Source organism: Balaenoptera borealis (genome assembly GCF_965194805.1).
Source record: "Balaenoptera borealis genome assembly, chromosome: 9".
In the NCBI taxonomy this organism is placed as follows: domain Eukaryota; kingdom Metazoa; phylum Chordata; class Mammalia; order Artiodactyla; family Balaenopteridae; genus Balaenoptera; species Balaenoptera borealis.
In genome coordinates this window covers 64,650,243-64,673,374 of record NC_138873.1, presented here as the reverse complement: position 1 = coordinate 64,673,374, position 23,132 = coordinate 64,650,243, and the positions used below count along the sequence as shown (strand labels likewise).

The window sequence follows — 23,132 nt, the reverse complement described above, 5'->3', positions numbered from 1 at the left end:
GTCCCCGCTTGCCACGACTGGAGAAAGCCCTCGCACAGAAACGAAGACTCAACACAGTCAAAAATAAAAATAAATAAATAAATTAAAAAAAAAAAAAAGAATATTTCTATACTTACCAAGTGGAATAGCATTCTGCCTATTAGTAGTGATAAATCTCCATCAGTTTTTGATTTCCACACATGTGGAACCTGCAGGATGTTCTACTTGTTAAGAAATACTAGTGAAGGAAGGGGGAAGAGGACAGTGGGTAGACAGGTTTGATTCCTTCAGGGAGTGTCAAAGGAGGCTGCTAAACTGGTCAACGGGACCAGAACCTATAGCATCTCTATTTGTTTAGCTCAGAGTTCTCTTTACAATGTCAGCTATGGCAGGAATGATAATTGAGTGCTGGGTCATAGGCATTTTATATGCTAGCAACCATCCACATGAAGTATTTAACTCTTCAACCAGGACAGAAAAAATATATTTGCTCAGTTACTCTACCTAAATAATGTGTGCAGTAGAAATATAATGTGAGCCGCATACGTAATTCTTAAATTTCTAGTAGCCACATCAGAAAAGAGTAAAAAGAAACAGTTGAAATAATTGTAATATTATATTTTATTTAACCAAATATATCTAATGTATGATTCTTTCAATATCTAAGTAACATAGAAAATTACTAATGATGTTTGTCACATTCTTTTTTTTTGTACTAAGCCTTTGAAATTCAGTATGTAATTCATACTTGCAGCACATATCAATTTAGAATTGCCACTTTTTAGAACCTCAGAGCCACATGTGGCCACCAGCTACCTTATTAGACAACACAGATCTAAATATTTGTTAAATTATTTCTTGAAATGTTCTACTAGAATGAGAATTTTATGGGGAAGTAATGTGATTTACATAACAAACTACTAGGACCAAGGCATTTAAGTTCAGCAATGAAACAGAATAATATTTGCCAGGATTCTCTTTGCTTTCTGATGGAAACCAGGGCAACACTGTTGCTAAAGTCCCGGCTCTGGAATCAGAACACCCTGAGCTTGAATCTAAGATAGGACAAATATTACTTACTAAAGTAATTGCAATCAGCAACTTACCCTTGACAGCCCCATTTTATTTTCTGTAAAATAGAGATGATAATGTTACCTATCTATTAAAAGAACTCGTATGTGTAAAGCACACAGAAGAGTATCTGCACATAGTAAATTAGCAAAAACATTTAGTTACAATAATCACTGTTAGCTACAATTCCCTCTAAATTAACTAGGATGTACAAATATTAAAATTATGCAGCTGGCTTAGGGGTACAAAGAATACATGAAAGTTATTCTGGGGAATATATTATGTTTTCTAAGTTATAAGAGACATAAGTAATATAACCTTATTATATTTTCAGGATATCCACAAACAGAAAAATATCTATTAATTTTGAAGGTCCCTGTGACATAGTTTTAAATAGAAAAATACTGGCCAATTATTATGACCACATAAAGCTATGTAAGAGAAAATCCAGTTTTACTATACAAAGGAAAAGGTTCACTAATTCATATGCTATTATTGTTTCAAAACAAACAGAAAACTTCCAGCTGATGTATTCTGATAACTAAAACTTGCTTTGGCCCACTTCCACAAAATTGTGGTCTACCTATAATGTGACTTATCAGAGAAATACTCCTTTTATTATTTAGTCCAGGAAAGAAATACGGCTTTGGCAGAAGCAACCTTAGAAAGTTAGCAAGGGAAATTTGATGATTTTTGAATCAAAGTTTTAGTACTTATAAAAAATAATTCTAAAAGTTTGTAAATCTATTTGCATGTGTCTTGCCTATTAGTAGAACTCTTGTTAGCAGACCCCTTAACCTCCTTTTCCTGTTATCCACAAGGCCAGACGATATGGGTTTCAAGACAGGAGGAATCACACATCATTAAATCCTGATTAATCTCACCTCACTCTGCCCAATCTTCTCTCCTAAATCTCGTAGCCCAATGTGCAACTGTTGTCTTCTATGTCAAGCATAGGGCCAATTAAATTTTAGTAACAAATATTATTATCGCCGATATTTACTGCAATATTTACTGACTCCTTAGTGCAGATATCACTATGGGGAATCATTGATAAGTTCAATAGTGACTTTGCTTAAGATCTACTCAATTGGGCTGCTGGTACACAGCAGACTCACTTGTTCAAATAGTCATTATTACTTAATAGTCATTATTACTTAAAATCTCTGATGTAGAAGAAAGTGCAAAGTGAAATTTTAATAGCACACATTACTTACGTTCACAAGTGTCCCCTTTTTGCTGGTAGCCTGCTTTGCAGATACATTTTCCAATGGGCACCAACCATTCTCCTTCTGCACTGCAGTGCATCCTGGGGGAGTTTTCCGCCTCTTCCTCTGCACTGCTGACACATGTCCCTCGGACCTCGACTAAAGAGGAAAATTCTGAACCAGTCACTGTATCTGGAAAGACAGCTAAGTTCTCAATAATGGACCAGCACTTCTTGTAGTATACTTTGACCGAAACCAAAGCTATGCAAGCCCCTACATCCTGAAAGGCAAGATAGAATCCCTTTTTGGACAAAGGTCCAATCTCTCTCACCTCAGTGTTAAGCTTCATCTTTCTTTCACCAAGGTCACCTTGGGTAAAACTTTCATCTGCAGCAATGGTGTCTATTTTTACATAGAGGTTTTCTCTTATATTCCTGCCAGTGTCGTAGTCGGTTTCATAATAGTACAAATTAAAGGTTTCCTTGCAAGTTCCCAGGACTCCAGGAAGACTGTTACAATCCCTCAGGGTGAATTTCAGTTCTACAAAAATCCTTTGTGCGTTGCCTTTCGAAATCCAGTTAGTCCGCAGCCAGTTGTTTTGGTTGGGCTCCATAACCTGGCACACCTGGTATGTTCGGATCGGGGTATAGTTCTCATCCAAACCACTAATTTCTTCCCACTGTAAAATTTAGAAAAGGTCATCAGTCATTCAGCAAAAAATAACATTTGGCTTTTGCAAGTGCATGAGGACTCTTTAGTGTAGCACAAATGCATATCTTTGAAAGACCTAGGTGAATTCCTACCCTGACAAACACTGTAACCTTTAGAACAGAGTCTCAGTTCCGCTTCATCCTGGTGCCAGAACATCATTTTCGTTGCTTGTGTTGTTTATGCATACAATAAATCTTTCATTTTGCTTGATATCTGTTTGCTGGTGTATTAGTGTTGCTTTTTACATGTTTGCTTATGCCAATGTCTCCACTGAGCTTGGGATTTTTATAGACTAAAGCACATAACAAAATTACTTAAATTACCATTTAATGCATATACATACAGATACATGGCAGAGTTCTTGATAACTCCGTTGACATTTTAAGTGTTGATGTTAAACTTAGAGAGTACCTAAAAACACACGGAAGAAAATGCCAAAAGTACTCTGAAATGTAAAAGCATTCCACAACATGTTGATATTCATAATGCTAAATCTTTTATGATCTTTGCAAAATGAGATATAAGGGAGGAACATTTTACAGAGTTATTTATTTATTGCAGTGTTATATATAATGCTATCCATAATGCCACATAACTATAAATAAGTAGTTATAAAAGTGTGATATATCTTTACAAATAAGTTGCTTTCAGCAGACAAACAAATGTACATGGCAAATCAGCATGCTGGATCATATTTCAGTAATAAGCTTTCTGACAGGAAAAATATCAGATGGTTAAAAATGTCCATTCATATGCTGATATAATGTACACTACAGCAAACTCATATATTTTCACAAAAAAGGAAAACAATAAGCTTAGCCAAATTTGCAACAATTTAAAGATTAAGTCTTGTATAATCTATCTATATTGCTCATTAGTTAATAAATTCATTTCACCTAAAAGCCTAAGATAACAGTTATGTCTCTTCTTACCATTATTACAAAATTTCCAAGTTTGTATTTATGATACCTTAATAGTGAAATTGTCACCTACTTGTATTCATTTCCCCAATAGGAAATGCCAAATATAAAATTATATTAGTATTCTAATCCAGTCACATAGCATGAAATATTTAAACTATCGTTTCAAGAAAAGCAGGTGGGAAAATAAAGTAATAAGCATGTGGTAATGAGTTTTATTTGTAAAACTCGATCAGAAAAATCAATTTACTTAAATGCTCTGTGAAATATTAATATTTAACTTTAAAAGTAGTTCTTAGAAAACTAACAAGACAAATTAGTAATATACTGTAATTCAGAAATTTCTTATGATGCAATATTATATATTTGCTACAATTTTATTATACATATCATCAAAGGTCCTCAAATGCAGCAAACAACTGATTATCATGTTCAGCTTTTACTCAACACAACTGGAGTTTGTGACTAGTTGATGGAGTGCATAGTTTCCTGTTTCAGTTAGTTGCTTATAATTTGCTTGAATGGCCCTTAGCCAAATATAACCAAATTCCTCCATTTGCACAAGCAGATTTTAGTCTCGTAATTAGGTTGAAATTATTAAAATAAGTAAAACTAGTAGTAGCATCTACCAAAAAATGAAAAGCTCCAAGGATAAATGCGCTCTTTTGAACAATTCCCTAGTTACGAGAAACGAAGGCTAATTATTAGAAAGGAATATATCTCAAGAATTCCTTTTTCTAGTTCCAAGAACAATTATATTATTTTGTTCAATGTATGAAAAATCAATTTTACTACCAATGAAACTCAGTTAATTTTAATGTTTAATTAAAAATTTACTCCTGTGGGGAAAGTTTCAAGATAACTGTTGCATAAATAACAAAGAGTGAGATGAAATAAATGCATTTAATGTAACTTTTGTTTTATTATCTCACTTTCTAAGAGACCTCAGTGATTTCTACAAACAACACCATTGGGAAAGAAGTCTTAATTCGGCTAGCATGCTTTTATAGTATGCTTATAAAGTTATTTCTAGACACTTATATCTTAATAACATTTTATTTCCAGTTAGATATTTAACCACATGTAAGCCAATCCATTTCATATATGGAATATATTGTCAGTCGTCATTTTCTAATATCATCTGTTGATTCCTAAAGATATGTAGGGTTAACGGTTAACTCAAGATACTTTGGACTGATAAAATGTCCATTTCAGTCCAAGATAACATAGACAGTCATAATTCATCATTTTATGGATTACATGGATGAAATATTACAATAATATATCAGTTTACTTCCCCTTAGAGATTAAAAACCATGCTGTATCTCTATTTGTTTTAATTGATGGATGGTGGAAAACGGGTCACATCTGTCATTGGCAAGAAAGGTGCTTCATTTTTTATTGCGAATGTCTTCCTATAGTGTATATTATTTTACTCATGGAAACTACTCCACTTTCAAGAAAAGTATGACATTCATACTTCAAACTCAGCATACTTTTTATATTTAATCTGTAAATATTTGTCATTTTTTATAGCTTTGTCTGACCAATACAGATAGCTGCAATATGACCTTAAGCGTCTCTCAAATATTAATTTAATAAAAAACCTAAATACTTTAAACAGATTTGCATTGTTCACATTTTGCATTCTTTAACTTCTAGCTTATAACATATTGATTTTATGATGTTCTTATACTCAAAAATCCCTTTCAGACTTTCATTCTTGTCTTTGCAAAGTTTCTTACACTTTTTATATCCTCAGTTATACTTCATGCTCTTTGACTCCAGACTTTTTATTGTACCGAAGATTAACTTAAGTAACGATGGGGTACGTTTACCTTTCTTGGAGCCCCCTTCCTTAGTCAGGGATGAAGGATGTGTCCTGTCTCACAATTAAAATAAGACGTGAAGACATAGACACTGAACTAAACTTAAGTAAGTAATATATCTTTTCAGATATATGAAACATACGGTCAGAATTTTTTTAGAATCTACTTATATTTTCATAGAATTTTATTGGACGGCTTTCACTCATTTATGGTAACAGATTTTTACTCTGATATGGGCATACCCTGCCATCACTTCTGATTAATAACAACAGATAGCACAACATATAAATTTCAGAAAATCCAAATCATATTTTAGAGCAAATTTTATGTTAATATATTGAGCATATTACATTTTTAGTTACCTTTTCAAGTATATTTTGAATGATGCTAAAACGTTTTTCAAAAGAGGAAAACAGTTTTAAAGAACTACTGTTTTAAAGAACTACATACAACCTACTTGGTGATGATACTAAGGAAGTATAAAGCAACTAAAGAGGTTTAGGTGAGTTCCTGAAAAGCATGTTCTCTGTAATTAGTTAACAGTTATAGCCTGGAACCTGAGGTATGGTCCCACTCACAATAAGAGCTCATTTTTTATCCATTTTCCAATGTTCTAAATATACCTTGTCTACCCAAAGAACTCAATGCCTCATTATAAGCACAACAAAATATTGAACAAGATATTTGAGATCAAAACAGTTTCAATATGAAGAATGTGAATAATTCCACTGGGGGAGGAGGAAAAGGTTTTATTTCTTACTTAAAAAAAATAATGGTTGATATTTTATCAGGAGAAGCCCTTACCCCATTGGGTGGAGAGGAAATCCATTCCAGCTCTGTTTGTTGTGCTTTAGAATCCAGCAGTAGTACTGAAAAAGAAAGTTGCATTTCTAAATGTCAGATGAAAAATGAAAACATGTTTGTAAAAGTTATTAAAGTCGATCTAATTTTTAAAATAATTACCATTTTATGATTTAAAATAAAGAGTTATTTACGTTAATGAATGACAAAATGTATACCTACCTCTTACAAATACATTCCACTTTCTTAGGGGAAAAAAGATATTAAAACACTAGCATTATAGTTTTTAATTAAAATATTAAAATTAACTAAAAAACTCAAAAGTAGCATGAAAGCAAGGGTAAAAAATTGATATGTGAAGTATACTGATTCTATAGTAATAATATGTTGTAAAGAATTTTGTAAACCACTGAGTGCTCTAAACTTTGTCAAATATAATAACATTAACATAATAAAGCATACTTCCCTATTACTCCTCAGCCAGTCATTAATTTGTACTATTCTTCCAAAAGTACTTCCTAGTGCCTTTTGAGAATTGGAGCTTATTTTTTTTTTAAACTTTCCACACACAGTGTCTTCTCTTAAGCCAAAATGAATACAATTAAAAACTATATTAAGCAATGTTATCATGAGAAAAATAAATTGCCTATCACTTACAAGATATATTATTGGGTTAGTCAAACATTTGTTTTCAATATGTCTATTTTTTAAATTTCCCAGTATTTCAAAGCAGTACGTAATTCTCAAAATGGAATATTTAAACTTTGACTTGACTTTTATAAAACAGTTGTATTCTGCTTTTATGCTACCATAAAGCATAATACACTTAATATTTATATAAATGTAATTCATGCTCCTGATGGTATTAATATAAGATAATGCACGCAAATATCATACATTAATATATACCATACTTCCAATTTAATATATTTTATTGCTTTTTAGGACGATTCCCCTTCTAAAGCATTCACTCTTTGCTCAAACCGGTTGCAGAGCTACATGAGTTTGTATTCTTTAAAAATATTTCTATGATTCTATAGCATTTTAGCAAATGTATCAATTTGTCCAGAAATAATGGTGAATACATTTTCAAGTATGTAAATACGCTTACCATCATCCTCAGCAAAATGTAAAAATTTGAACTTAAATTAAATACATGCTTAAATAAACTTTTCAATGACCAACAGAGGGAAAAAAATGTGTTTTTAAAGGTAACGAAATTTGTTACGCTAAGAAAAGAAACAGTTGATTATGTGTTCAACTCCTTCAAGCTAGTCAAGGTTATTCCCTATAACTGAAAATGGATATAGAAACACTTTTTTCCCAAAATGTTTTATACTTAAGACTCTCAGGGAGACCATGACAGCACAACCTTGGTTACAAACACTTGACTCCCTTTCAAATAATAATTATAATTTCAAAGCCACACTTTTAAAATACCAAGTTGTACTTCGAACTAGGAACAGCCATAAATGTTTAGAGTACTGAATTTACATTAAGTAACTTTTAAAGTTTATTTTGTTTTTGTCCTCAACGTGGACAAACAACATGGGTTCCAGGTACTTTCCTTTTGAGATTACTTATTATTATTTTTTCGGTCTTCCGCAGTGACAAGAGACAAGTGAATTTTAAACCCAGGAAACTTTCTTGGGTCGTTTTTGAGGGTGAATTAAACACTGTGATGATTGTTTACTCCTTTTCCGTTACCCCTCAGCACAGCCTGGGGTGGGAACCAGGGACCCCGGCGGGGCGGTGATGGCAAACAAGTTAAGAGAGAAACAAATGAACAAATAAAACAAAAGGGAAACCGGCCCCTGAGCGTTTAACCAGCTTGAACGATTCAGCGTGTCTCCCTTCCGCCGTCCGCTCTCTGGACCAGCCCGCAAGTGCGCGCTTTTGCCTTCCCGCTCAGAGCACCGAGCGCCAGCCTCCCTTCGCGCCCGCAGAGGCGTAGCCCGGCGGCCAACCAGGACCCAGGTCACACGGGCCGGGGTTCGGGGACTCTGCGCTCTGCCTCGCGGGCCGGGGTGGGGGATGCAGGGGGTGGGGGCGAGGGCTAGGAGCGAGATGCGGGTCGCGCCGGGCCAAGCCAGCCCGGAGACGCGCGGGCAGCGGCTGGAGCCGGGGCGGGGCCGTCGGCGGGGCGGGGCGGAGAGGGCGCTGCCAGACTGGCGCGCCCGCCGGCCGAAGCATCCATTACACCTCCGCCAGACTTGGGCACTCCAGAGAGCCGGTGGCGCCCTAGCTCCAGAAGGAACCGGGGGGGGGGGAAGGAGAGAGGCTATCGGGAAGCGTCTCCTCAGAGGGAGCGCGGCGACGGCATTAACGAAAGGAAAAACAGCGGCTGCACTTCGCCTCCAAACGTCAGACTGACTTACACGCGCGCTCCCAGTAGCCGGAACTGACCTCCCCGATAGAACGTGTGCGGGAAAAAGGGAGAAAGGGGGGCGCCCCTTCTTCCTGTAACTACCCCCATCTGCTCCGGAGAGCCAGGCACCTGTTCTAGGCGCTTCCCGGCGCTTGCCCCTGGGTGCCGCGGCGCCGCCTCGGGGCTTGCTCGCTTCCAGAACGGCAGCCCTGGGCCACCGCGGCGCGCCGGGTGCGTTGCCACCGAGAAGCGGAGCGCATTCCTCACCCCCGCCCACCTTTTAAACAGCTCACTTCTGCACGTAAAGAATTCGGCCTCCTAGAATCAGAATCTTCTCCACGTATTTCGCACCCAGAAGAGGAACGCGGGCGAGCAAGCCATTCTGACTGCAGGAACCTCTCCCCCTAGTGATGCAGTTATTTATAGCTCAAACTCCAGCCGGGGTCTGTGCGAGCTCGCGCGCGGGGTTTCGCCCCGGCGGTGCAAACTTTTCCTCGGGTCCCGCTATTCCAGGGGCATCAATACAAGTTTCCAGGATTCAATGTCCCTAATAGCTAATGTCATGCGAGTAGAAATGTGGGCTTTGGTGTGTATGGCTGTGTGTTTCTATCAGATGTGGGTTCACCTGCAAACGCGAAACCGACAGCTGAAAGTTAAGGTTTTCTCTGAATGGGTTCAGCATCAACACAGGTTGCAGATGTGGAAACTGGGGTCAGAAGGTCAGGCTGGATCAAGGAGTAGACTATGGCGTTTGGCTGTGGGAGAGGGTGTTTTGAGTGACCGAAGAAGGGTCCACGAAGAGAATTTTTAAAAGCAGCACTAAATCACTAAGTTTTCAGGGATAGATGAAGCGAGTACCGATACGTATCCACTCCCGACCACCATGACCTAAATCTGCTAACAGATTTCTCCATCCTCCACACTTTAGGAACAAGTAATTATTAGTAGTCTGCTTTTAAATATTGGGAAATCAACCTTAGACTTACAGCCTGCAAGATACGGAGGAGGGTGGGTAGATTGTGACACTGCTCAGAAGCAAGACGTTTCCATTGACAGGATTTATTTTTCCCCAGCTCCAACTACAGGCACCGAAAGGTATTTTACTTTCTGTCAATGGTTCAAAGGAGAAGGGGCGGGGGGGGGGGGGGGAATAGCCATATACAGGCGTATCTGGCTGCCCAAATGAATCCTGGCTCTTGTCAACCAGAGCTAGCCCTCGGGGTCCAGGTCTTTTTCAAGGTTAGACCACTCGTACTCCTTAACTGCCGGACTGTGGGGCAGAGGTTTGGGGGCCTCTGGTCGCCCGGGAGGCATCTCGTGGTCAGTTGCACTGCCCCAGCCCGTCCCCTGCCTCCCCGGCCCCGCCGAGCCCGCTGGGCTGCCGCTGTCCCTGCGGCCGCCGGGACCCGCGCGGCGCGCGCTGAATGGAGATGTCTCCGGCCCGCGGGGCGCGGAGCGCGCGCCGCCCGCTGCTTCACCTCCGCCGCGTTATTGTTCCATGCAGGCGGCCGAGCGCCAGCCGCAGGCCCGCGCCGGCTCCTCGGACGCAGTGAGCACTTCATTAGTAACCCGAGCGTTCGGAGTTCACCCAAGTCACGGCGCCTCTAGAAAGGCTCCGGACTCTAGCCGCTCGCCGGCAGGCTGGTCAGGATACTAGAGGCTGCACTCCCCAGTCTCCAACCAACTCCGGCCGCAGCTTACTCCCAGGGAGACGAACGGCGAGAGGAGGAAGAGGAGAGGGCTAGAGGAAGAGATCTGACCCGCCCGGGGTCCCGGAGAATGAGCTTGCCGGCCGTTCCCACACCTTCGCTCCCCGCCCTGCGTTGCTGCTCACGCCCTCTGTACAGTCTGCGCCAGAAATCCCGTTCCCGTCGGGCGAACGGCCCCGGGCGCGGGGCTGCAAGCGTCTCGGAGCAGCCCGCTTGCCTCCCGCCCGCCTGGAGCGGCCCGAACGTTGAGGGGGCGGGGAGCCGGCGGGGGAGGGTCGCCCGGCGCCGGAGGCGCGGCCGGCAACCCCGCGGACCAGCCGGCTCTTGCAGGTAGACAGCTAAATAAATGTCAGAACAAACTTTGCTTTCCCATCACCTTACCTTCCTTTGCAGCCTGCGCTTCCCCGGTGTGTGCAAAGCGGAGCAGCCAGATGTAGCATAAAATAATCCATGAAGGGTGCCGAGTTTGAAAAACCATGGTGCATGAACAGGTTTTATCTTAGGTTTCAGTTGAGTCGCAGCTTTTAAAATGCTGTTTGCTCCGGAGTATGCGGGGCTTTTTTAAAAAACAAAAATTATTGCGCTCCACGCATCGATTCCCCTTCTCGATTTACGGCCGGCTGCTCCACGTTTAGCTTTTAAAAAAAATTTTCTCCTCCTTTGGTCCGCACAGTGTTTGCTGCCTGCAAGCCTCCGACTGCAGACCGGCCGCTTGCTCCACACTCCAATAATATCAATTAGGGGGGAGGGGGGCGGGGCTCCGAGCCGAGAGCCTCCGCCACTCGGGCTGAGTGGCAGGCGCAGCCGGCCTCCCAGGCGGCGATTCCCAGGGCTTGGGGGCGGGTCCCGGCGAAACGGCCGCCCCGGCCTTGGGGGCGGGGTTCGGGGCGTGGGCCAATCGGCGGCCAGCGGAGTCAGGTTGCGGGTCCAGGATACCCTCCAGGTTTTGAGCTCCGGGCTGGCGCTGGATGCTCCGAGAAGGAGGACGTGGAGGGCGACCGAGGTGCGTGCTGCTGTGGGAGCTTTGCTTTTAGCAACCGCAGCTTTCGTGGAGCAGAATCAATCCTAAAATAACGCTCCCAATTTACAGTCGTGTTTATAGCGGTGCTCCTCGCGATCTTTAGAAACCAGAGGGGATGCAAGCCATCTCTCAGCTACCAAGCACGGAGCCGGGACAGTGAAATGAGCTGTGCCTTTAAGTAAAGTGCCTTTTACTTTTTTTTGTTGTTGTCACAACCTCCGCGGGTCGGGTAACTTTGTTCTTTTTCTTTCTTGAAGGGTTACTACTTCTCTTTTTCTGTTACTCCAAAGGCAGTTAGCTCTAGGCACCACCCAGCACAATCCCTGGAAGAATAAAAGTAACCAAATGTATTATGTTCAAACAATGTTTCCAAGAGTTTGAAACAAGCTCTGGCAAAAGAACCAGAGGAAAAGGGAGTGGAGAAAGGAAGTCTTTTGTTTTATGTGCCCTCTCGCTCCCGCCCTATCATTTAACGATAGTTGGTTGGACGAAGTAGCACATTAAGAGAAACTTCTGAAGGTTCCGTATCGTTTTTCCTACATGTTTATCATTTTCTGAGATTTTCCTGGAATTGCCACACTTTGATCGTTTTCCATTTCGCTGCATAAATTACATTTAATTTTAAAGAATGCTACCATGCATTAAGTTAATTAAAATTAAATTAAAATCAAGACCTCTTTCGCAAATATTGAGTACTTTTCAATAATTATTCAATAATTATCTTTCAAAGGCAAGCTAAGAATAAAAAGTGTTACTAATATCGACAGTTGATTTCGTCTAACTAAATATTGAGGACGACTGCCTACAGGAATCCCTTTATCGTTAGGCAGTTTCTGACACTTTGCAATTCAAGATGTGGGTAGTACAATAAGAGGAAGAACTTAAAAACCTTAATTGCCAAATCATCAAATTCAAAGGTCAAGCAGAGTAACTTGATCACATGTCAAAGACAAGCTTTATTTTCTTCCTGTCCTATATTTCTTCCCTTAAAAAAAAAAATCTGTCATTCACGATTTGCCTCTATTTATGAGAGACAAAAAGTTTGACTTTGCCTAAGACTCCAAACTTTTCCTAACTTTTCTATTTGGAAATGTAAATTGAGTTGTTTCTGGTATTTATAGCAAAGAGATGACAGATCCCCAGATTTTAAAATTTTTATCTTATGGAAAATTGTCTCTTGTAGTTTTTACTTGCCTAATGCAATTACGAAGAAGAGAGAAATGAGATTTCCTTCCCCTCTAACCTCTCTTTGGGTCTGTAGTTTATTTCTTAAATGTTACTTGTTCCTAGCCATTACCCCTATTAAATATTTTAGAAATTATATCTAAAAGCATCTTAAGTGCCCTTTAGAGGATTCATAGAAAATGTAAACTGCTTAATAGATTAACCTTGAAAATAGACAAAAAGATGTAGAGTGCACTTGTTACAGAGATCAAGCAGTATAGACACAAACAGATGCTTTAAGGAGTAAAAATTGTAAGGTGAAACATTAGAATTAAAAATATAGATCCCCACTCATAGGCAATAAAACTGTTAATCTCACATACTCACAGATATTAAACCACTTCGAGTAGTTAAAATAATTCTCCAGGATTTCAACACTTTCCCCAGGGTCTCATCCCCACTTCTTAGAATGACACCAAGGTAGCCTTTAAAGTTTAAAATATTCCTTTCATCTATTCAATGATTAATACTCAGTGATGTGAATACAAATACCTTTCCATTAAACCAGGAAACGAAAGAAGTAACATCCTTCACTCTGATGAGTGTAGGTGGTATAAGGAGTCCCCTTGCTGTGTCCCCTCTCTATCAGACATAGGGGCATGTTCAGCTTCGCTTTTATTTTTAGAGACAAGAGGCTTCACATTAAATGCACATGTGCCAGACTGCTGACAGTTTTTCCTGCAGAGTTACACAGTGATACTCATTTTTAGGTTTACCAACCTTTTCTTCTTTCTTTTGTATCTAGGTATAGTGATGAAGAAGTCATGGAATTTAAATAAAAACTGAATGACCTAGTCAAGAAAAGAATGTTTATTATACTGTATTATATAGTATATAGTTTAATATATAAATATAATATATAAATTGGCATTAGACTGTATTTGACTAACAGCAAAGCATGTAAACCTCTTTGTACATGAAGCCACTGAAATGAAAAATAATCAGTTCACAAAACTTTCATATTTTAAAATAACTTTTAATAGGTAATTTCTTTATATCATTTTTAAAATGGTTTATTTTAGCTTCTTATCTATGATTTGTGCATATTATCTCTAAGGCAAATTTTAGAAAAGTAAATGTATGTGTGTATATAAAATGAATTAGAAATCATTTTCCTGAACAATACCAAATGGTGTATATATAACCAACATGTGTGAGCCAAAGCAGAAAATTTAAAAGCTGTTTTTTCATTTTTAGGTATTCATTGTGAAATGCAGTTGATTTAATACCCAACTTATATTTAGGTAATTTTAAATAAATGGAAAAAAAGAGACCAAAACTTTAATATTACCATTTATAGACCCTCTTTTGAAACATCTATCATGATTGTATAGCAGAAAGATGAAAAATGCCTATTTTCAGATGCAAAGAAGACATGCCCAATATTTATGCACCATGTTATTTTTATCTATCTAATTACTAATAGTCACACATAACTGTACATATATGAAAATAAATGTACAAACTCAAGACACACATTCCAAATGAGGGTATAGCTGTTATCTTCATTTAACTTGCGTCAACACTAATATTTACCTCACTGTTTATCTCTGGGGGATATTTTCTGATTTTAAGAGAGAAATAGTCACTTAGGAGTAAATTCTAATGACTTCAGGGAATTACCTCCATAAATTTTCAAATAAAAGCCTTTGTATGTGTGTGGTAAACAGGCCTTTAGAGGGTAAAGGAAGAACCTGAGACTTCAATATGTTACAAATCCAAGGCTGCCAAACTAAGTAGTTAACAACGACAACAAACTCAAAGGGATGTCTCTGAACCTACTACTTTTGCACTTACTATCTAAATACATTCACAGGTGGTAAATGTGAAAATGCAAGTTCATCACAGAAAAGGGGGTAATTTAAACTGAATTAGAAAAGGTACCATACAGAAGAAACTGATTATAAACAGAAAAGAAACATTATGTCTCAGTTAATAGATATTACAGAAAATTAGGTTTTCTATTTGTGATTTTGGTCAAAATGTAAATAGTCTTTCCACTGTGCAGGAAAATCACTTACATATTTACATTAGCATGATTTATGTAGTGTATATTAAATATGTACTTGCAGTCCAATGTAAAAAAAAAGTACATAAACTAAGCTCATAAAAAACATAGTAATAATTTTACTTATTCTTCAAAATTTCAGATTTATCTAGCAGTATAGGAAGTCAGAGTTCAGAAATCAAATCATAAGTCAAGACTATGTTTTGTGCCTTTGTAAAAGTTCATTCACTTTTGTATGGTCAGATAAATTGGTGATGCTTAGAAAATTAAAATTATAATTCTTTAACTGCAATTACTGAGTTAATTCAAGAGAGCTTAACAAATAAAAATACAATTTATATCAAGATTATGAGTCCAATTGAATATTGCTAAGGTGTCACTCTGAAATTTTCTGATCGCTTAAAATATTCAAAGGTGTTAAATCAAATAACTTTTATTATTTGACTATTAATAAGAGAACTACTAAACATAGCAGAGAAATGTGACACATTATATTCAAAATCACTTAACACATGTCCAATTGTGCTTAAGAATTTTTTTTTTTTTTCAAATTTGATTTTGCCCGGGAGGCTCTTCTTTTCCACTACTTATACTTCATTTTTCTATAAATCACCAGCACTGATAGGAAGAACTAGTTTAAATTATGCAAATTACTTCTACATGATTTCACGGTTTCTCATCTTGCAATTTTTTAGCTCTTCAAACCCAGTGGATTTTCAGGTGTCAAGGAGATCTGTGATAATTCAGTGACCACCAGGGGGCATCAGGACCTCTGGGTGTCCTAGCCAACCAAGTCCACACTGAATAAAAATGAGGTAATTATGAAATTATCTGCATATATAATTATATGTATATATATATTTGTATATAACTTTATATATAATAATTGGTACCTATTTGTTCCTTTGACACTTTTAAGTTTCTTATACTCTGTACCTATGCCAACTTACTTAAAGGCCTTTGTAAAAATCTGTGAGATGTTCTATAACCTATTTCAGTCTATTCAGGCCATATTTAACTGAAGAGGCCCTGAAGACACCTTAGAAGGTGAATTATATTGCAGAAAAGCTCTCTTCAATTCTTTTAAACCAAACATCTGAGCAACTCTCAGTCTCCAGATAGACCTCAGATATTCTCTTCCTTCCTTTCCACCCACTTTACTCCCAAAGTTTTTTACCCTGGAAACAGGGCCAGGCTGGGATTGAGTATTCCCTTGGACTTGACAGTTCTGAGTTTTTAAGGATCCTGTGATGTTCCTAGGACTCTCTAGCTTGAGGAACATTTTATAGACCTCTTCTCTCCCTGGTCTTCTGCCATGGTTAATACTAAAAATGAAATTCTGTCAAAATTTGCCTGGCTATTCTCAAGGAGGTCTAAGAAAAATCTCAACAATAGTAATTTTATGCATCAAAGTAATTTAGAAATAGTGTTTCTATGTTATGGGGAAAAGAATTCATGAATAGTGTGTCCTAGCTGTAAAATATAAAGCTGTGGTACTTTCTCCACTGACTAAGGGTGGAATTCTGCACACTGCCAAAGGCGGTGCCTTATACTACCCCTTAACTTGTCCCACAGTGTGTTCTCTGTGGGGAAAGTTGGCACATTTGTATGAGACAAGGACCTTCCTGGGAGGAAAGGTATCTTAAGTCCCTGACGCAATCCCATTTGAATTTCAACAATATTAGAAGCTCTAAAATATTAGAATGGCTCTGAGAAGTAAATAAGCCTAAGTACCTCAGAGAAGTACTTATTGTGAGGGAATGAAAATTCTGGGCTTAAAATTTGCTGGGTGAACACATATGCCTGAGGCTCAGAAGCCCTCTGAACCCAGAAACGCAGGTATGGTGTTTGTACTAATTATGTAAGTGTGAACTAAAAGAGCTATACCGTTATAGCTCAAATGTTGAGTGACACTACAGAACAAGGTTTCACTGTAGCAATTCTGTGTAAAGCTAGGTTTCAAATGTTATACAGTGTGGCAGTAAGGAAAATGAAGTCACTAGTGGACTGAACATATGAATCATTGGGAAGAAATCTGATCCCTTTGGACTGATTGTACTTCTAGGAGTTCTTAGACAATTATGGAGAAAAGAAAACCTCAAGAAGGAGGTGCTAGATTTCCCCTTAAGCTGAACTAGTCAAATTAAAAGAGACAAGTGACTATGCTTCTCCTCAATGATGTGGATCAAATAGATTACAGGTTCACAATCTAAATAGCATAATATTTCAGAAAAAGAATACTGATAGAAACCTTGATTAAAAATAGTATTTTCGAGTATTATTAAATATTTAGAAAGGCACTGGGGGCATATTCAGATGAACAAAGGCATAGCCCAATATTCAGAAGACCTAACACCATCAGGATTCCTTTGTAACTCATGTTTCCTTTTAGAAACAGAGAAATCATATGTTCAGAGAAATAGGTAACTAGCCAGTTTTACTCAGTGTTGATTTCGGCCACTTCAACAGTGATGATGTCTTCATAGTCACACTTCGGACCATAAATTGCAAGATGATTCAATGCACAATATGGATTTTATCATCTGGCTTGTCCAAGGGTGTTTTCTTTTCCCCTCTCTGCTCTTAGATAAAAAAAAAATTTCATGAAAATTTATACTCCATCTCAGATTCTGTGAGTTTATTATTATCATTGTTTGGTTTTACAGATGCATTGCTTTAGCTAAAGCTACAAAGTTAACCTGGCACATTCTCTAGTTGATTTTAGATTGATGAAATGACTGAGGTCTCTCTCAGTTTAATTAAGTATTTTAATATCTGATAGTCACTCTCTCGGCAGTCTTTTATCCAGCAAGCTCTGGTGGTAAAGTGTGTGAAACTAAAGAAGTGAAAAACATGACAGAAATTTGCCTCATTTAAGGATAGATGATAACCATAAAAGGCAAAACCTACTTTATCTACCTCACAAGTACAGGGAAAAGAAATTTATCCAGCATTCCAATAAAGAAGGACGAGACCCCTTATTTGAGTTCTTTCAGATCTCAACTTGGATTTAATGTTTCTATACAATCACATCTCTGTCTTCATTTTAACAATTTATCATATATTTACATATATCTTTGAGATAAACTTTTGAGGGAACAACTACCTTCCAAGTTTGAACAAAGGTATACTATAATAACATGCATGTCCTCAGATACTTGAGGGAAACTGTCCAGTAGATCATCACATTTTAAATGGTAGTTATGTACATTTTAGAGAATAACAGCTGTGATTCAAACAGTTATACTTGTTCCTAAGGCTACACAACAGGATGGTGAAGGATACTGAATGAAAAGGAAAAAAAAAAAAAAAAAAAGCAGCGATAAGCTTAGGATCAATGTTAGAGTTCTATGTATTCAAATATCTCAAAATACAATAAATATGTTTTAAAAAATTGCTCTATATTTACCCCTTTAATGTCTCATTGTATTTGCCCTCTTTTTATTTTCCATCTCTTTACCTCTCTGCAACATTCTGGTTCACTAATTCTCTCCTCAACTTTGGTTAATCTGCTATCTAATCCATTCAATAGAATTCTAATTTCCATAACTCTTTTTTTGGTTTTAGAAATTGTTTTTATCTTGTTTTGTTTTTCTAATTTTCCTGTTATTTTTTCATAGTATCTTATTCACTTAGGGTTACAATATGATCTTTTAGGTCTTTAACCAATTTACAGGAATTTCTTTTTTAGTTTTATCAAATTATTCTATTTCATGAAGGTCTTGAGGTTCTAATCCACCTATTTGTAGTATCTGCTGTCTTGTTCATGGTGAGATCAGGGCATGTTTTGATGATAGTGGATACTTGCTGGCTTTGGGGTTTTGATGTGTATATATATATATATATATATATATATATATATATATATATATATATATACACACTTTTTTGGTCATGTTAAGGACATTTCTACCTATTGCCATTTTAAGTGTTGTTTTGGTTTTTAATCAGAAAAGGCTATTGAATTTCTCAAATGCATTTTCAGGCCCTATGGAGATGGACATATAGTGTTCTCCTTAGATATCATTTCCTTAATGTTCCTCCTGACTCAAAACTTCACTTATCACCCCAGTTAAAACAAAATGTCTCCCATTCCCCACCTCCACCCCTTCCTCTATTTTACTTATATCCATAGCACTTATAATCAGACACTGCCTCCCTGAATCCCAGGCTGTCTTATTCCGTTTGGGCTGCTGTAACAAGTACCGTAGACTGAGTGGCATATAAACAACAGAACTTTATTTCTCACAGTTTTAGATGCTGGGAAGTCTGAGATCAAGGAGCATGCAGATTCGGTGTCTGGTGAAGGCCCACTTTCTGGTTCATAGATGGCCATCTTTTCTCTGTGTTCTCACATGTCAGAAGGGGCAAGGGGGCTCTGTCAGGCCTCTTTTACAAGGGCACTCATCTCATTCATAAGGGCTCTGCCTTCGTGACCTAATCACCTCCCAAAGGCCCCACCTCCTCATATCATCACCTTAGATGTTATGATTGCAAGATATGAATCTAGGGGGACATAAATATTCAGTCCCTAGCAGAGACCTAGTAATATTTCCCCTCAGGGGAGTCTCTTTCTTCCTCAACCGGAGCCCAGCCAACAGAGCCTCCTCAATGAGCAGAATGTTTTCTAGTCAACCTTCTATTAGGGGCACAATCCACCAGCAGACCTGGCTATGTGTGTATGTGTGTGTGTGTGTGTGTGTGTGTGTGTGTGTGTGTGTGTGTGTCTCCATCCCTGATCCCTGCCTTCTCTCCCATCAAAAGGCAGTGACACTCATTCACTCGCCTGGCTCCATGGGCCAATAGCAGGACCCCGACCCTGGCAGCTGAAACCTTGGATCACAACCTGCACCTGGGTTTCCCTTCCCTCTTCACTCCCCAGGCCTTCCCCTTCCTCTCTTCTGAGCTTGGCCAGGACATCTCATGCCTGGGTGTTTGTAGCACAAGGGTGTTTGGAATGTCTACTCAACATCCTGCCTGGACCAGGAGCTGTCACGTGCCTAGCAGTTGTAGTCTCCCTTGTTAACAATGAGAACATACCTAGGCGTTGAGCAAAAAATCGTCTTGGTTTTTTTTTTCTTTTTCTTTTTCTTTTTTTTAAAGTTTAATTTTTTTTAAATTTATTTATGGCTGTGTTGGGTCTTCGCTTCTGTGCGAGGGCTTTCTCTAGTTGTGGCAAGCGGGGTCCACTCTTCATCGCGGTGCGCGGGCCTCTCACTATTGCGGCCTCACTTGTTACGGAGCACAGGCTCCAGATGCGCAGGCTCAGCAATTGTAGCTCACGGGCCCAGTTGCTCCGCGGCATGTGGGATCTTCCCAGACCAGGGCTCGAACCCGTGTCCCCTGCACTGGCAGGCAGACTCTCAACCACTGCGCCACCAGGGAAGCCCCTTGGGGGTTTTTTTAATGTAGCTTTTTTTTTTTTAAATGCTTTCTGTACATAACAAATAATTTTGGTTCTCCATTGTTTTCTTTTAAAGTATCCTTTTAAAAATAAATTAAGATTAAGAATTCTGGGAAGATGGCAGTGGTCGTGGAAGTAGAATTTGTGTCTTCCACGATTCCCACATAACACAGAGCAATTAAGATATTAAAACCAAAATCCACGGACAATATTTACAACAAGAGTAGAGGACAAGTTATCCCCGTGTTACCCCAGAATACAAAGGGTGGACAACAGCCATGAGAGCTGCCCAACATCACAAGTGCGGGGAAAGTAGAAGGAAGCAACAGTGTAACCGAACGCCCGAGGGCCCTGCGCACACTCAGTACAGCAGCAGAGTGAGCCCGCCCCTGCCCCGCCCCACTCTGCCCCTGCCCCGCCCCGCCCCGCCCCGCCCTCTTAGCAGGAGAGCCCCACGCATGCGCGGGTGGAGGTGCCAAATGAGGACCTGATGCAGAGCTGTGAGGTGCTTTGGTGGAGGAGCCGGAGCGGTGGAGGAGCCGGGCGAGCACCTGCAGTTGAGACGCGGAGGAGAAGTCTAAAGTAAGGCATGAAAGTCTTTGAATTCTCACACTGGGCTGCCAGGCCTCCACTGGGACTAGACCCCACAATAGACATTAGCTCTAAGGAGTGGAGTCAAAATTAAGTAGGATGGGAACAGTAAAGACAAAAGCCGGAGAAGTTCCAGCTGAGGGCTAGAACCAGGAGAGGCAAAACAAAAAAAGAAAAAAAAAACAGGCACAGGTCTCTGGCACAAAATTTAAGGGGCACCAAACAACTCAGAAATCAAGATAAATGAGTTTAATGCAATAATTTTTCAAAAAGCAAATTTAATGCCAAAAATCCTTGATGAGAGAAATATCAAACTTTTAAAGATAGGCTCATTAACAAACAGTCTGATGCTGAGCCATACTGGAGCCTAGAGGCAAAAGGAAAAATCGGTAATACGGATCCTGTCTTTATTACAGTGTTTTCAGGAGAGTGTTCCAGGAGCCCTCCTTGAGGACTCTACTAAAGAACCCGCTTCAGAAGTCAAAATAACTAAAGAGACATTGCAGTAAGGATTAGTGTGAAGATTAAAGGAGGGTTAAAAAGAAGAGAGTATAGTAGGTAATTGATAGGAATTCGGGTCCTTGGACTCTTGAATCATTTGGCGTCTGATGAGGATTTCAGGCAAGGCTTTATTGGGACTGGTGTAGCACGAGGGAGTGAAAACAAGAAACAGGTGCCCTTGCTCGCTCTTGAAGGAGAGCAGGCTGTTTCCTTAAATGGCTTGAAGGTGTGAGTGGGTCGGTGGGTCGGGCTGGAGGGGTGCCTTAGGTGGTCTGCCCACCCCCTTGGTGGTGCTGTCTGCAGGGGTCATGCACAGTGCCCTCCTTTGCTCCTAGCACCTCAGAAGTGGCAGTTGGTTTGTGGCCTTTTTGTATCTTATTGTTTGTAATTGCCCGGCCTTGGGTGCAGTTATTTTTAGTCCCTTTTAGTTCCTTTGTATTCTGTTGCTCAAGGAGACCTTTGTCCAGGTGCAAGCACTCAGGTAAAGGGCCCCAGGTCCCAGCCTATTTCATAATAGCTTTACGTTCTGAGAATGTAGGTATGATACAAACAAAAAATTGGGACGGCGGAGGAGAGAATTGAAATACGGTGCGAAGTTTTAACTGTTTTCAGAAGCAACTAGTTTTGATATTATATTTTTCCTAGCATATCATAGTTTATGATTTTGAGGTAGAGTTAACATAAAACATTATGTTAGTTTCAGATGTACAACATGATTCAATATTTCTATATATTGTAAAATATCACACAAAAAATTTTAGTATGTGACAGAAATACACATAATTAACGTAATTAACAGATGGAGCTTTTTAAATGAGATAGGTGCTTTGATAGATGTATTCAGAGCAATAAGTCAGAATGGGGAGAACATCCTAGCAGTAACTGGTGTTTCAGATTGGTCTTGGGTTGCAAGGAATAGCTGGCCACATGAAGGTGATGGGGGGATGGAAATTTCAGAGAGCAGAGATAATACGTAAAGGGCATAGCAGGGTACATATATGTTATATTTTACTGGAAAAACAGAAACTCCCTAGACATTTTAAACTGAAGAAATTTCATTTGAATGATCTTGAAAGTAGATCTTATGAGGCCTAACAACAGCCTCAGGTGTGAGTTAGGAAGCAAAGCCTCTGAGTAGAGCCTTGAGATGATTGTAGTCTAGATGGGCACCTTGATTGCTGCCTGTGGAAGACGCTGGCCCAAAGGGTCCACCTGGGTTACATGAGATTCCTGACCCAGAGAAACTGGGATAATAAATGTTGGTTGTTATGTTAAGCTGCTGACTTCGGGGCTAATTTGTTATGCAATTGTACAAAACTAATACAAGAACTTTCACAAATTTTTGCGAGCATCTAATTTCCAAATTAAGTTTCTTCAGTTTAAAGTACCCAGTTTATGTTTCCTCATACATCTATCAGAGCACTGAGGTATGAGGGGTTCAATTGCTCCATATACTTAATATTTTTCCTATTTTTTATTTTTGCCGTTCTGTGATATCATATTGTGGTTTTAGTATTTATCTGATGACTAATGAACTTGAATACATCTTTGTATGTTTACTGGCCATTTGAATATCATCATTTGTTAAGCGTCTGTTAAATATTCTTGTCCTTTTTGTCTGAGTTGTCTTTTTGTTATAGATTATAGGAGTTCATATATCTAGATATGCATCCTTTGTCAGGTATACATGTCTTGTCACACTTTGTGGCTTGCCTTTTTACTCTGTTAATGAAATCTTTTGATAAAAAGAAGTTCTTGATTTTAGTATGGTGCATTTTATCATGATT

General features: G+C 39.0%; 2 protein-coding genes across 12 annotated transcripts in view; one reads left to right on the top strand and one right to left on the bottom strand.

The window, feature by feature from the left end:
* Positions 1–11,303, bottom strand: part of EPHA7 (EPH receptor A7) — a 167,274-nt gene extending 155,971 nt beyond the window's left edge. For 5 of the 8 annotated variants that reach the window (XM_082406314.1, XM_082406315.1, XM_082406316.1 and 2 more), the window contains exons 1-3: positions 10,978–11,297; positions 6,523–6,587; positions 2,268–2,937 (exon numbers count right to left, since the gene is read on the bottom strand). In XM_082406314.1, the coding sequence (XP_082262440.1) occupies positions 2,268–2,937; positions 6,523–6,587; positions 10,978–11,074 (832 nt within the window). In that variant the 5' untranslated portion in view covers positions 11,075–11,297. Of the gene's footprint in view, positions 1–2,267; positions 2,938–6,522; positions 6,588–10,977 lie in introns of all 8 variants that reach the window. The other 3 variants (XM_082406320.1, XM_082406318.1, XM_082406313.1) reach the window with 3 other exon arrangements.
* A 157-nt stretch (positions 11,304–11,460) lies between these two features.
* Positions 11,461–23,132, top strand: part of LOC309635317 (uncharacterized protein) — a 190,103-nt gene continuing 178,431 nt past the window's right edge. The window contains exon 1 of one of the 4 annotated variants that reach the window (XR_014248758.1): positions 11,461–15,664. Coding sequence is in view for 1 of the 4 variants with exons in the window: in XM_082406321.1 (XP_082262447.1) it covers positions 20,744–20,835 (92 nt within the window). In the remaining 3 variants the exon portion in view is untranslated. Of the gene's footprint in view, positions 15,665–20,481; positions 20,836–23,132 lie in introns of those variants that run through there. The other 3 variants (XR_014248759.1, XM_082406321.1, XR_014248760.1) reach the window with 3 other exon arrangements.